Genomic DNA, 12,879 nt, shown 5'->3' with positions numbered 1-12,879 from the left:
TGTTCAGTTCTGGGAAGATTGGAAGTTATATTGAATGTTTTCCACTTCCAGAAATATATTTTCTATGAACTAGTGGTCCTTAAAGTTTAATTCCTAAAAATCTTATGGCAATGAATAGTCACTCTAACATTTAGTTATAAAACTGGTCAGTTTACGCATGTGAGCCATTTATGACTGACGTTTTCTTGTTGCGAAGAAGCCACCCACTCAACACATCACTAAAATAACAGCAGAATCACGGCGCTACGTGCTCACTGATGAGCGCAGTTTTTAATTTGCAGATAGATGTACTGTCTCCGATTGATTAATCCCATTCCTCACGGTAGATCAGGAATGATGAGAGTTGATTTAATCCATCCAGTGAATGACGATAGAAGCGGGTCATGTATTCTTCACTGACAGCCCACTTTCAAACGTCTTCAACCTAGAAACACAATTAATGAGGCTCCAAATGAGGATTTACTCCCACACAGATGTTCCTACTCTGATGATCGCAAGTCAAACTGGATCAGCATCCACATTGGCGGTGCCCAGTGAATTTCAAGTCACCTGTGTTGTAATGTTGGCATTACCTGAGGGAACTTGGCATGTGTTTGTGCGAGTTAGTGAGCTGAGCAGGTGGTCGTGGGGGAAAGAATGTTGGTCTGTGCTCGAAGGACGACATGGATGCACCTGGGTCTCAGCGGGCGAGTGTTTAAAAAGGAACCAAGAGGAATCTGAAATCTCAAAGCTGAAACTTCAGATTCAGAGTAAACAATGCCCATGGTATCAGGCTAAATAAAGCATGCACAGCTGTTTACACACTTCAAAATATTAATCGTGTTTCTCCTTTGCTACTTAGAAGAGAATCAAGCATTCTTAGAAAAACTTTACCTATTTACAGTGTTTGCTTATCGCAGAGTGGGATGGGGTGAGGCAGAGCAAGAGGTGAAAAACCTATTAATTTAAGAGGTAAAGGCCTGACGAATTAGTCTGGCACGATTACTATTTAGTGTAATTGCCTTTCCATAGCAACCTCGTTAAGGAGGCCACAGGTAATTTAGTTCAGAAACCTGTTGAGGGGAATGACTACTACACTTGACTCATCCCCATGGAAACCACGCCCTGCTTGACTGACAGATTCGACGCAACAAATCAAGAGACAAGAACGGAAGATTAAATTGGCAATTACTGCGCAAGAAGACACTTAATTACCCGTGTGACAGTTATCGTAAACAAAGACTGAATTAACTGGAGGTAAAGAACTCTTCCTGCAATTTCCCCACAGACAGAGGGGTAAAAAATATTCATGCAGAGGCACAGAGAAACACAACAGATAGGTTCTGACACATCATTAAAAAAAACACTTACATGCTAAGTTAGAATCTAGGGATACAATTTTGAAGAGAATTCCCAAAATGATGCTAAGAACTCAGAGAGAGTCTATTATAACCACTTTACAAAGGGTGTAAAACAGTACCGTGCAAAATATTTGGGAAAATTAATTAATGTGGCATGTTTTCAAATTATTGCAATGGATATTTCTTATTTAACTTGCTGCATAGAAAGTGCATGACCTGCACTTTTAGCAGGAAAGAAATCTCTGGCAGAACCAGGCTTAGGAAGGCCAGCCATCTGCCACAATCAGTTGAGGATGAAAGGAGGAAGACAGCCTATGTGTACTGCTATTTATTAGCTAAAATCATGGCTTTTTGACATAAACAATAAATTGAATGAATGCATGTGTATATCCAAGGTTGCGTCTTGGCTCTTCCTGTGTTGACTTTCAGAAAAACCAGAGGTGACCAGAGGTAATAAAAGAAACAAATACTGTCAAGATCTGGCTGAGAAACTGCAGGATGTAAGGGCACACCTATACATTAGCATCTTGGCAATCATACTAGTAATTAGCATGCTGGCACGAATGACCTGCTTTATTACCTGTTTTACTTTACATTTACTCAATGAATATCACATCATGTTGTGGAAGATTTTAAACTAGTGATTGGAACTATAAACTCATTATGAGATACTTACTGAACACAAATCAAATGAGCAGTAAGGTGATTTTCTCATAGACTTCCACATAACCAGGATTTTTGTAACAGAAGAGTTGCCCCCTGCTGGCCATTAGTAAAAATGCAGGTTTAAAGCTTTTTCAAAGTGGCTTCATGTTACAGACCAGGGGCTACTTCTACCTTTCACACACAGTTTATGGTTTTGTAACTATACTGGCCTTCTGGCTTTGAGGCTAACCACCACACCATTGTGCTGCCCAAAACTGAAGAGAAAAATGCTAAATCATAACATAAGTATTTCAATTTCAGTTTGTTTATTTATTTAAAAGGTACAGTGCAGTTCACTTCCAATACAGAGCACGGAAATGATTTTCACTTGTTCCACTTTTGCATCCACAATGCACAAACAAGATTTACATTGTTCAATTACATATTAAATATATTTATATAATAAATAATATATAATTCATGAGTAAATGATTAACATAATGGTCCTCCTTATCTAGCATGTGACAATTTACTCTCACCAAATCTAATGGTTGGAATGTCCCATAATGTGAGAGTCCAATTTAATGTAGACCTACTACTACACAAACATACAGTATTATTAGTATGATATTATGTTTATGGATATGTAGTGAGATCTATAGTTCCCTAGTTTACCATTTTAGTTATTCATTAATAATCTGATTACTAAATTATTTTCTAACATCTTCAACCCAAGACTTTCAGTGTGGCAGGCCAGTCTTTTTCCATGAATCCTCTCCTGATTACCAAAAGAATCTGAAGAGCTTTTTTCTGTTCTTACTTGAAGAAAACAGAGTAATGTGTAAGAGGAATGAAAAAAAAAATCAGAATTTCATGAATCTAAGGCATTGATGTGTGTGTTTCCTCTCTTTTGTGGTAGAAACAGTGGGAAATTGACTTCATAGATGCTGTGCTTCGATCTCCTCCTGTGTCGACAGACTCGGGAGGGGGGTGGCGAGTGAGGTGAGAGAAATGGATTTTGCTTTTTCGTAAGACACTGTGATAACAGAGTCAAAGGTATTGTATAACTAATGATTGTTTGGCTAGCACGTGTTTACACACAAGCAGCTACACACACCCACACACTCATTCATAAATATATGAACACTGATGGAGTTCATATGAGTTTAAACAAATACACAAAGTAGCCAGTGATAGAGATGAATTAGTGTTACTAGTGTTGCTGTTATTGATTCAACCTAGCAATGAGGCACTTATAAATGCTAGGATACCATGAAAGCTATAAGTCAATGATAAAGGACAGTAGGGTTTCCACAATTTGTTTTTCAGTAACAATGTAAAGTAACAGGAGGCCCAGAATATAAAATATCTAAAATTATAGCTGTCAAGGCAGGACAGAGCCTAAGGTTCGCTGTAGACTCACTCTTGTCCTTTCTCTTGATTGAGAGTTTCCACAAAACTGTAGCTCTTTTTTCTCTTAAAGTCAGGTAAATTATACACGCACAAAAAGAAAATCCATTGACTTTACACTGTTTGTGTTTATATAGCACTTAATAAAAGTAAATAAAAGTTACAAAGCACCTAATAATAATAAAAGCAACAAATATGCATTTTTAAAGTTCAGATTTGAAAGAGGTTACAGAGTTTGCCCACCTAAGATCTGCCTCCAGAATATTCCACATCTGTGGGGCCTGAACTTCAAATGCTCCAAGACTTTTAGTTGGGACCAGTGCAGGTTTATGTCAGCATCTCACAGATATAGGCTGGAGTCTGAACCTGTAGCACTTAATAAAAGCAGCAGTAAAATCTTGAAATCAATTCTAAAACTAACAGTTAACTGGCCTGCATGGACTGATGTAATGTAGTTACTCCTTTTGCTGCATGTTAAAAGCCTAGCAGCAGATTTTGACAACTTAACTGATGCCTATATATATGAATTTATTTATTTTAAAGGGACAGCGTAAAGTAAATATGCGAGAAAACCAAAAACCTACTTTTTGTCTGTACTCCCTGGCAGGTCAGACAAAAACAATAATAAATTTAATAAACCATCAGGTAATGTACAACAATTTGGTCCAAAAACCAAATACATATTTACAACAGTACATAAAATTACAGCATGAAATTTCATAGTACAATAAGAAAACACAAAACAACAAAATATCAAAAAATAAAAACATGAAAGACAGCATATATTAGCATGCAATTAACGATCACAAATCTAAAATCTGTGTCAGATGATTGAATCTAGTCTTAATTTTAAAGATAGTACGCAGAGAATACATTTCAATTTTGGGAAATGTCCCATTTATCCTCAGATCTCTCAGTTAAGTATAGGGTTGCCTTGCATCAGCTAATTAGCTTAGCATAAAAACTAGGAAGACTGGAAAACACCTATCTGACACGCTGATGAATTACTAGTGATTGTATTTTCTCTTGTAAAATGTTTCTTGACCTTGTTATTGGTGTGAATCCACCCTTTTTGGCCATTTGTAATCATCTTAAACAACCAATGTAACAACTATGTTAAACATTAGCTGTACACTGGCTAACAACAAGTGCTGTGACCCTCTCTGTGGGCCTGTGCTTGTGTGTTTGTGCTCAGCTCAAACTCTGCATATACAGTAAAACACTCTTTAATTAAATAAATGAGATATAATGGGTTAATTAGTGAGCTTTAGTGGATTTGCTGCCTTTGAACAGAGACTAAGCTAAGCTAACCAGCCTAGCTTTACATGGATTTACATTTAATAGACAGCTGTGGGATCTTCCTATTTAAGAAGCAACAAAGGAAACAAGCATGTTTCCCGCAGCAGTTCATTTTAAAGCACATTACGCATTTGCCATTATAAGAGGTCAAAACATTTAGCCTAGATGAGAATAATATCTCCCTTGTCTTAAGACTTAGCCCAATTTTAAGCCTCTTAAAGTGCAGTACTATTTTGTATCATTAATCCTAAGTAAATAAATTATGCAAGAAACAGCACTTAAACTCAAACATCTTTATAAGCAGTTTTACTTATAATATTGCACTTGTTGTAAAAAAAATTCCCACTGTTTTAGTGTGAACATCTGTATTCACAGTAGCCTAACCATGCATTATGCTACCCTAATAATAACATTAAATCTGCAGATGCTTTTAATGTACAAAATAAGTATCGGGGCATAGTCAGTGGCTGATTCACAGTGAATGTGAACGTCATGAATGCAGCACATTCTCTTGATGCTTTGCCTACTAATGCATTGTTTACACACTATTACCAGGCGTCTTCTATATGGTATCTAATAAGTTGGTAAAATATTTTAACATATATTTACAGCTACAGTATAATAAATGGATGGATAAGTACTGTCAATGTATTCAGTAGACATACTAATATGTTAAATAGTTATGATTTGGAAATTGTGACGTCATTCATTTGATTGTGTGTCTTGTGTTTAAATACATACGTTTTAAAAGAATTAAAAGAATCAATTTTAATTGTTGTTTAAGGTTATTTTTTGTCACTCTGCCACTCAAAAAAAAATTAAAACCTCGCCAAAATGACTCAGATAAATTCAATTCAATGTGACAGCAGACATAACAGTGACGCACACAGACTGCCGTGGTCTTACACAGGTCGTAACATTTATTAAACTAAAGTTTAGGGCCCTTTGACGTGTTACAGGTTTCATCAGGTTTCCTAATATAAAAGCTCAGGACTCCCACCTGCACACCTGAGCCGAACCAACCTGTCACAGCTTGCTAGCGTGACCTTCTGTTCATCTGTCTCTCAAAAGACCTTATATGATGCTTCTCTTGACATGACACTGGTGCTGCTTTCACCCCAGAAGCAGATGAGACACACTTGCAAACACCCATACAGATACAGACGCATACTCACACAGATCAGAGGAGACAGCAAGGAGCGCTGACAGACAAGGTTAAGACAGGTAAATTAAAATGAGTGAAAGCAGTTTGACTCTTAAAGCAGTGGGTGTTTAATAAGGAGAAGAAGAAATGAATAAACAGAAGAAGAAATTAATGTTTCCTCTATGAGGGTTGTCAGTATTGTATTTTCTGTGATCTGAAAGTAGAGGAGAAGCTTAGGTTTCTTTGAGATGTTGCATAATTGCCTACAAAGACTGTCAGTTAATGTCAAAGCCAAGACAAAGAAGAACCATTTGTGGATATGCTTCTATGAAGTTTGTTCAGCAGAAATCTTTCTGTAAAACTATTGTTAACTTAAATGTCACCTAATGTAAGTCAATTGTTATTATGATGAAGCAGAGCTATATAAGCAACAATCAGACTTTGTTAAAGTCGCTAATCCAGTGCCTTGGTTTATTTAATCGATGACAAACCACAATCCTCTGCAATGGCGCTCAAATCACCTTCAGTTTGCAGCTAAACCGGGAGCTGCCGTGCCCTATCTAAGTAATAGTAGTGCTTGCTTACCACAAGTCACCATTGCACAATAGTGTAGTCAAAAGCAGCAATTTAGATGTCAGAGTTGTATGTAAAAATGCCGTTATAGCCAAAGAAAGCACAAAGCTGCAATGGGATTTGGCCTGTTTGCATGCAACTGCCTGACAGAGACGACGCACATAGCCTGCTTGTCTCTGTTTCCTCGTGCGCTCGTACACACTGTAAATTTGAAAAGTGTCATTCAGAGCAGCCGAAAATTGCGAGCCTTTTCATCTCTACAAATCCCGGGAGAGAACTTATTGTACAAACCAGGAGGCTGATGAGAGGAGGAGAAAACAAATTTGCATTTAAACAGCTTGCTCTCTGAAGGAGTCGGTCTCCACAGAGCCGATTTCTGATAATGCCAGCTCTTCATTAAATTATTTTCTGCAGCGGTTACCTTAAAGGTGCTGCATTGATACATCATTGTTAACTTAATTGCAGGTATTTTTTTAATTTGTCTAATTAGCCAGCATAACTGGGACTGTATTAGGCTGATTGGTAGCCATCTTTCTAATAGCACTGATATTATTAGTGCTGATGCTAACATAAAAGAATGATCACATTTCCCCTGAACTCTCTTAGCCCTGTCACTTAACCATTTTTCTCCCCCTGAGTTTGAAGAACGGTGCCCTCGTCCTCTTCCTTTTCCTCTTTTGTGATGTACAGAAATTCACCAGATTTCCTCCAATATCTGACCTGGTTGTCAGAGCTTTTTTAATTATAGATCATGATGTGAATATTTAATGAACAGAACACTGGATGAGACTGTTATAACCCCAAGCACAGACTAATCCTCTGTATGTGCAGTAAGAAAGAAGCCGCAAATAAGCAAAGATGTCACTGGCAAAATGTCTCCTAATTGCATACTTGTTAGCTGATTATTTTTGATCCCCTGTCTCACCTTAGATGTAAAATGATAAGGCTGGTGGTGTTATATATTGTTCTTACTGTTAAAAAAATAGTCTTTAAATAATGAATTAAAGACATAGCCCTTTTGTTTTTTTAAATGGATATCTAGAAGAAAAGTTCAAGCAGGACTAAGTGCATTTGTTGGGGACTATTTTCACCTGTGTATTAATAAATACTTTTGACAGTGATTTACAATAGCACCCTTTTACACCCATCAAACCTGTCCAGTGTGAATTGCACTGCAGAGTTTTCTCACAATTAATGTCTCTGATTCACTTAAACTGCATTGCATTTCCATCCAGCTTTCAATCAAGCAGCAGAGGGGGACTTCATGTAGTGGTGTGCTATTCGCCACTTGTTATATTTTCCCTGAGTTTATCTACCGAGCTTCTCTTTCTATATGTCTAAAGGCTCTTTGACTCTTGCTGGCAAGGATGCGTGCTGTTTCAAAAGCTCAAAGGTATCCCTAAAGACACCGATTTGTCTGCGCGTGTCTCCTAATCCACTGTCTGACAGGCATATTTAGTTTGGGATTCATCCACTGCCTCAAAGGAAGTTCTTTGGGTTCAAATTTTAGGCCTGCATAGGAATATTTTTGAGTTGCTGTTTAATGCTCTCAAAAATATAAGCCACACTAAAAGTCAATTTCTGTCCCTAGAGGAACAATCCACATGAATATTCCCCCCTGATTGGACCTAAAGGTAACTACATGTACCTTTCTAAGGGCCAAACAAGACTAAGAAATGCTTTACAAAATGCCAATCCTGTTCTGAATTAATCAAAAAGCTAAACTAATGGAAGCCCATGTACCTCATTAAGAAATAAGAGAATAAAATAGAAAAATGTCACCTGAAGACCAAGACTTCTCTCTGTAAAAACTAAACCATACATATAACTACACCCTGTCCAGGGTACAACAGCAGTACCTCACATGGTATGACCCCAGAGACCTCTAAAAGTACAATATAGTACAGGAGCAAATGCTGAATGCTCCACATCTTTGTATGGAAATGTACTGATTGGCTCTAATTCACTTTGGTGCAAACTGAAAGATCTCAACAACATTGCATCCAGTGAATTCATGATCACACAGTCATGTTTCCCAGTGGATGAGTGATCCCATGACTTCATCTGTAAGCATCGCCAGGAAGCCTGCGTTTTCTCTTCGGAGCTGTACACTTTCTAAACACCTGCTGGATGGATCAGCAAACTTTTTCACAGGCATGCACGGATCCTAGATGACTAATCTCTATCAAGGTGATGCCCTGGCTTTTTCCTTTAGTGCCACCATTAGCGGTGAGATGTTTTAGTTCCTTTAACGTTTTATCTAGTGCCATTATCGGGTCAAAAACTTAAAAGTCCACCCCCCGCCTTTTTAATCAAGCAGACACTATTTGACCTCTCAACTTTGTCGGAGTGCTTTAGACATCTGCTCCACTCACACAAGTCAGACACCTACGTATACGTGCAAGCTGTTTCCTTGAAAACGTTGTTATACCTGATGAAGTGCTCTCTTTGCGCGCACGCATGCCCTGAGGAGGACTGAAAGTTCTCATTCCTGCCTGCGATCATGACGATTTGGTCATGACTCTGTGCTCCACACTCTCTCACTTGTGCCCCATCCCTCATCTCCCCTCTTAGCATCCTGTGTTACACAAAAACCTCTTAACGCATCCTCTGCGCAACTTAAAAAAGCAGCACTGCTGAAGAATACTGATTTTGACAGATTATACGGCTGCGGGCTGGTATACAAAAGGATTATGAATGGGAGGTAAATGAAGCACTCGGTGATACAGATTCATTTGAAGTGCTATTTGGGTTTTCTTATTAAGTGGGTTCCTTGGAGATTGGGCTCTTCTTTGGCTGACGTGTCGTGACATTCACATTTAGGGCTTTTGTTCACGTTGAGAGTCACAGTCTCATTTCATCTGAGGGAATAACGGCAAAATGAAATTAGTGGACTGATTCAGTCAAATGGCGCTCATGCACATGTGAGTCGGTTTGAGGTCTTTTTATTCCAGATCAGCCGAGGGCGCCGTCACAGGAGTTTCTTTCGTGAGGAGGCCTTCTATAGAGGAATCATTTGAAGTTCGCCCACAGTGTTGCATTACTGCCACTCTTTTGTGACTTCAAATGGGATTATTGATCTCATTATGTAGAAGAATAACTACTTGATTGTGAAATTGTTTACCTTCTTCCTCCACAGAGGAGCTGACGTGTGTATCAGCCTGTCTGTGTGACAGTGTGTGTTTAAATGCAGCTCTGTGTGTGTGTGTGTGTGTGTGTGTGTGTGTGTGTGTGTGTGTGTGTGTGTGTGTGTGTGTGTGTGTGTGTGTGTGTGTGTGTGCAATAAAAATATTGTTACATTAATAACAAGTCAAGATAATCCAAGCATATTTCCAATAGGAAAATTGTCCATTAGATGCGTAACTGTGCACTTGCTGTGGACCTTTTAGAATTTAATTATCCTGTAGCAATAATTATGTTATGCTCCTTCATAGACATGACTTGTCTTAATTGGTTTGGATTATAAAATACCATCGTATCACCAGGGTTGGCTAAAGTCTGGAAAAACCATCCCTAAAACTGCTTGTTATTAACGCACTCTGTTTCTACTTTCCGTTGTTATTTTGCATCTATTAAACTAATGGGAAGAGCTTCAAATACTCAATATAAAAAAACACTCGCGCTAATGACAGCATCAGCGGTGACGTTCACGCGAAGAAAGGCAAAGATAGCGCTGCTCTGACGCGCTTTTCTGCAACGCGTCTGGCGCACACATATAAACCGCCGCGCGCACCAAGCGCTCAGAAGAGAAAAGGAGACGCCACAGGACAGCGCGCAGATCTCGCTCTAACCCTTGGGGAAAGTAAGTATGTAAATATTAGGTTGACATGATATTATTTCAGCTTTTTAAAGTCTCTCCGTAGCACTTCTAATGCGTATCTACTGGGTATGCCATGAAAGTCCTGGTTTCTGGAATACTAACCTTGTTTGCAGTAAAAAATAAAAATAAAAAAAATGCTTTGTTTGTTTTCAGAAAGAAATTTATCCAGAATAAATGACAAATCCAAGAAATTTACAGCACAGCATAACAGGTGTCCACTGATGTTAATTAACTGTTCTGTACTTCACTCTGCCAGATGCATCCTAACTTGGTAAGCTGGCTGGGGACTCTGGGGTTCCTGCTGTGGGCGCTGGTCTGCTTGGGCGCCTTGACGGAGGCATACCCGGTGAAACCAGAGAACCCCGGGGAGGACGCCCCCGCGGAGGAGCTGGCCAAGTACTACTCAGCCCTGAGACATTACATCAACCTCATTACAAGACAGAGGTGGGCGGACTAATTAAACCTCCCAATAGAATAGAATTGAACATAACAGAGTACTTATTGTTTACTCATTATTTCTTTCCTCTTCAAATGCTGCCCCCACTGTTCTTTTATTTTTTATAAAATAATTTTTAATAAATCTATTTTAGTGGGACTATTTCATTTTATCTCAAAACGTTGTTATACCCTGGGCTGAAATGCCATAAGTTACACGGGTAAAGGCAATAACACGTCTTTTTTTTTTCTTCTATTTCTCTGGTATCTTCCAACTGGTCAAACTGATCAGTAAGGAAACTGAGTTTTTCTGACAGTGCTTGTCATGTCATTCAAAGCCAGGAGGCTATAAGCTGGCAGTCCGGTGGAATTTTACTTGTTGGAGTTATCTGAACCTTGCAGGTCTTGTAGATTATTCGTTCTCTCTTGTGACAGAGCAGATATCGCCTGCTGCCCATTTACCACTGATTTTTTTTTTTAAGAAAGGAAGGAAGAAAGAAAGAAAAAGAAAAGAAAGTCCAGACTGTCACCGTGCAGTGGCAAGTCACCCGCTGTTCTTGGCTTTCAGCTGTCAGTGGGCTGGATACCTCTGCAGGCGTTAAGCCACCCAGAGGGACAAATGCGCCGTCACGTCTTATCTTTTCAGGCAAATGTGACCACCTGCGATGGAACTCCTATCTGAGCCTGCTGGGTCTGATTCTGCACAGATTTCTCTCAGCTCATGACTGGACATATGACTCAAGGACACAGCGAGATATGACTTAGAGTTGTTCGCTCGTAATTGGACAAAGAAATTTATATTTATTGTTATTCATTTTTAAGCTCGCCCTTTTTAATTCCTTCTTTCCATCTCGCTCTGCTCCAGGTATGGGAAGAGATCCAGTCCTGAGATTCTGGACACACTGGTCTCAGAGCTGCTGCTGAAGGAAAGCACAGACACGCTTCCACAGTCAAGGTATGCGTTTAAAGGCGCAACTTTTCTGTCGTTGTATTTGTATCTCGATCTTTACACCTCTCTGTCTCTCTCTTTCTCCGTGTCTCCAGATATGACCCATCACTGTGGTGATGCTGCCATCCCTCTCGTCTCGCTCACTGCTGTCCCGCCAGCGCTGACATTCTGACCTCTACATGTCCGTCACTTACGTCCTACACCAAACGAACACCACGCCTCTGCCCTCCTTTCGCCTCCATGAGCCGCAACGTATATATCCAACCCCTCTTCCTTACGCATCAGCCACACCCAACACTGCTTGAAGTCTGTGCCATAAAACTGTAAATACTTGATTCTGAGTCGTCATCTGTGCAACATGATCGTAAAGTGGAGGAGGGGGGGTCTGCTGATTGTATTGTATATTTGTGCTATTAAAGATTCACTGTTTGAACAAAGGCATCCCCTGGTATCTGTTTGACGAGTGACACGATGACAGTGTTGTATATTATTTGCAAAAAGTAATCAGAGGGCTTTAATGAGGGCTTTAAGGGAGGTCTTGTTTTCAAAGCTGATCATCAGAAACTGTTTGTCACCCATGAAGAGATCGGGTTCGGACTTGCTGTGCCACACCTTGTCTTCCAGTTACTGTAGCAGCTGGTGAAGCTCTATGAGACAGGGTAATTGGGCAGGGAAGCGAGTTAAACCGAGTTAAGCACGCACAGTCCAGTTGAATTCAAAATTGAATGGCTAATGGCGCTCTCTTGTGGCCGCACATATAAGTACATCATCTCAAACTACATAGTGGAGGTGGTGTTGTGTTGTGTGTGTGTGTGGGGGGGGTAATTTCCAGGAGCACTATTGCAATTATCCGAGCGGTTAGGTGCCACAGCCTGACACCCAATCAGATCTGAGAGTACAAATTAAGTCGTGAAGAGGCACTGCAGATACGCAATCCTCTGAAATACACTGAAGGAGAACTGTTCAAACAGGACCAGCGAGTGAGTTCAGTTCAGAGTGGTTGCTCAACATTTCAAAACATTTCAAAACTAGTTTTTCACCAGTTAGCAGCAGGCCTCAGAGTGAAGACGTTAAATCTACGCCCTGCTTTCTCTCACTCGTACTTTCCGCGCAAAGACAAAATGAAGAATAAATGCGGTGCACACCTGTAGGGCGCAAAGCAGCTGTGCTTTCCTTTAAAAATAGCGAAATGAAGGTCAACAGGACGGCATCTCGCCATCTCTAGTTATTTTCTACTACATAACGCACATTACGTTAGAAATGC

General features: G+C 39.7%; 1 protein-coding gene across 1 annotated transcript; it reads left to right on the top strand.

Annotated features, from left to right (window-relative positions):
- The first annotated feature begins 5 nt into the window (after positions 1 to 5).
- On the top strand, positions 6 to 12,013 carry npy (neuropeptide Y). Its single transcript, XM_085396789.1, has 4 exons — positions 6 to 10,213; positions 10,488 to 10,675; positions 11,532 to 11,621; positions 11,711 to 12,013. Exons 2-4 carry the CDS (start codon positions 10,488 to 10,490, stop codon positions 11,730 to 11,732), a joined length of 300 nt encoding a protein of 99 aa, XP_085252915.1. The 5' UTR covers positions 6 to 10,213; the 3' UTR covers positions 11,733 to 12,013.
- Positions 12,014 to 12,879: the final 866 nt, after the last annotated feature.

The sequence above is a fragment of the Rhamphochromis longiceps genome, linkage group LG22, assembly GCF_057381845.1.
Source record: "Rhamphochromis longiceps isolate RC_006_pf linkage group LG22, R_longiceps_female_GT1.1, whole genome shotgun sequence".
Classification (NCBI taxonomy): domain Eukaryota; kingdom Metazoa; phylum Chordata; class Actinopteri; order Cichliformes; family Cichlidae; genus Rhamphochromis; species Rhamphochromis longiceps.
This window is presented reverse-complemented; position numbering and strand designations above follow the sequence as displayed.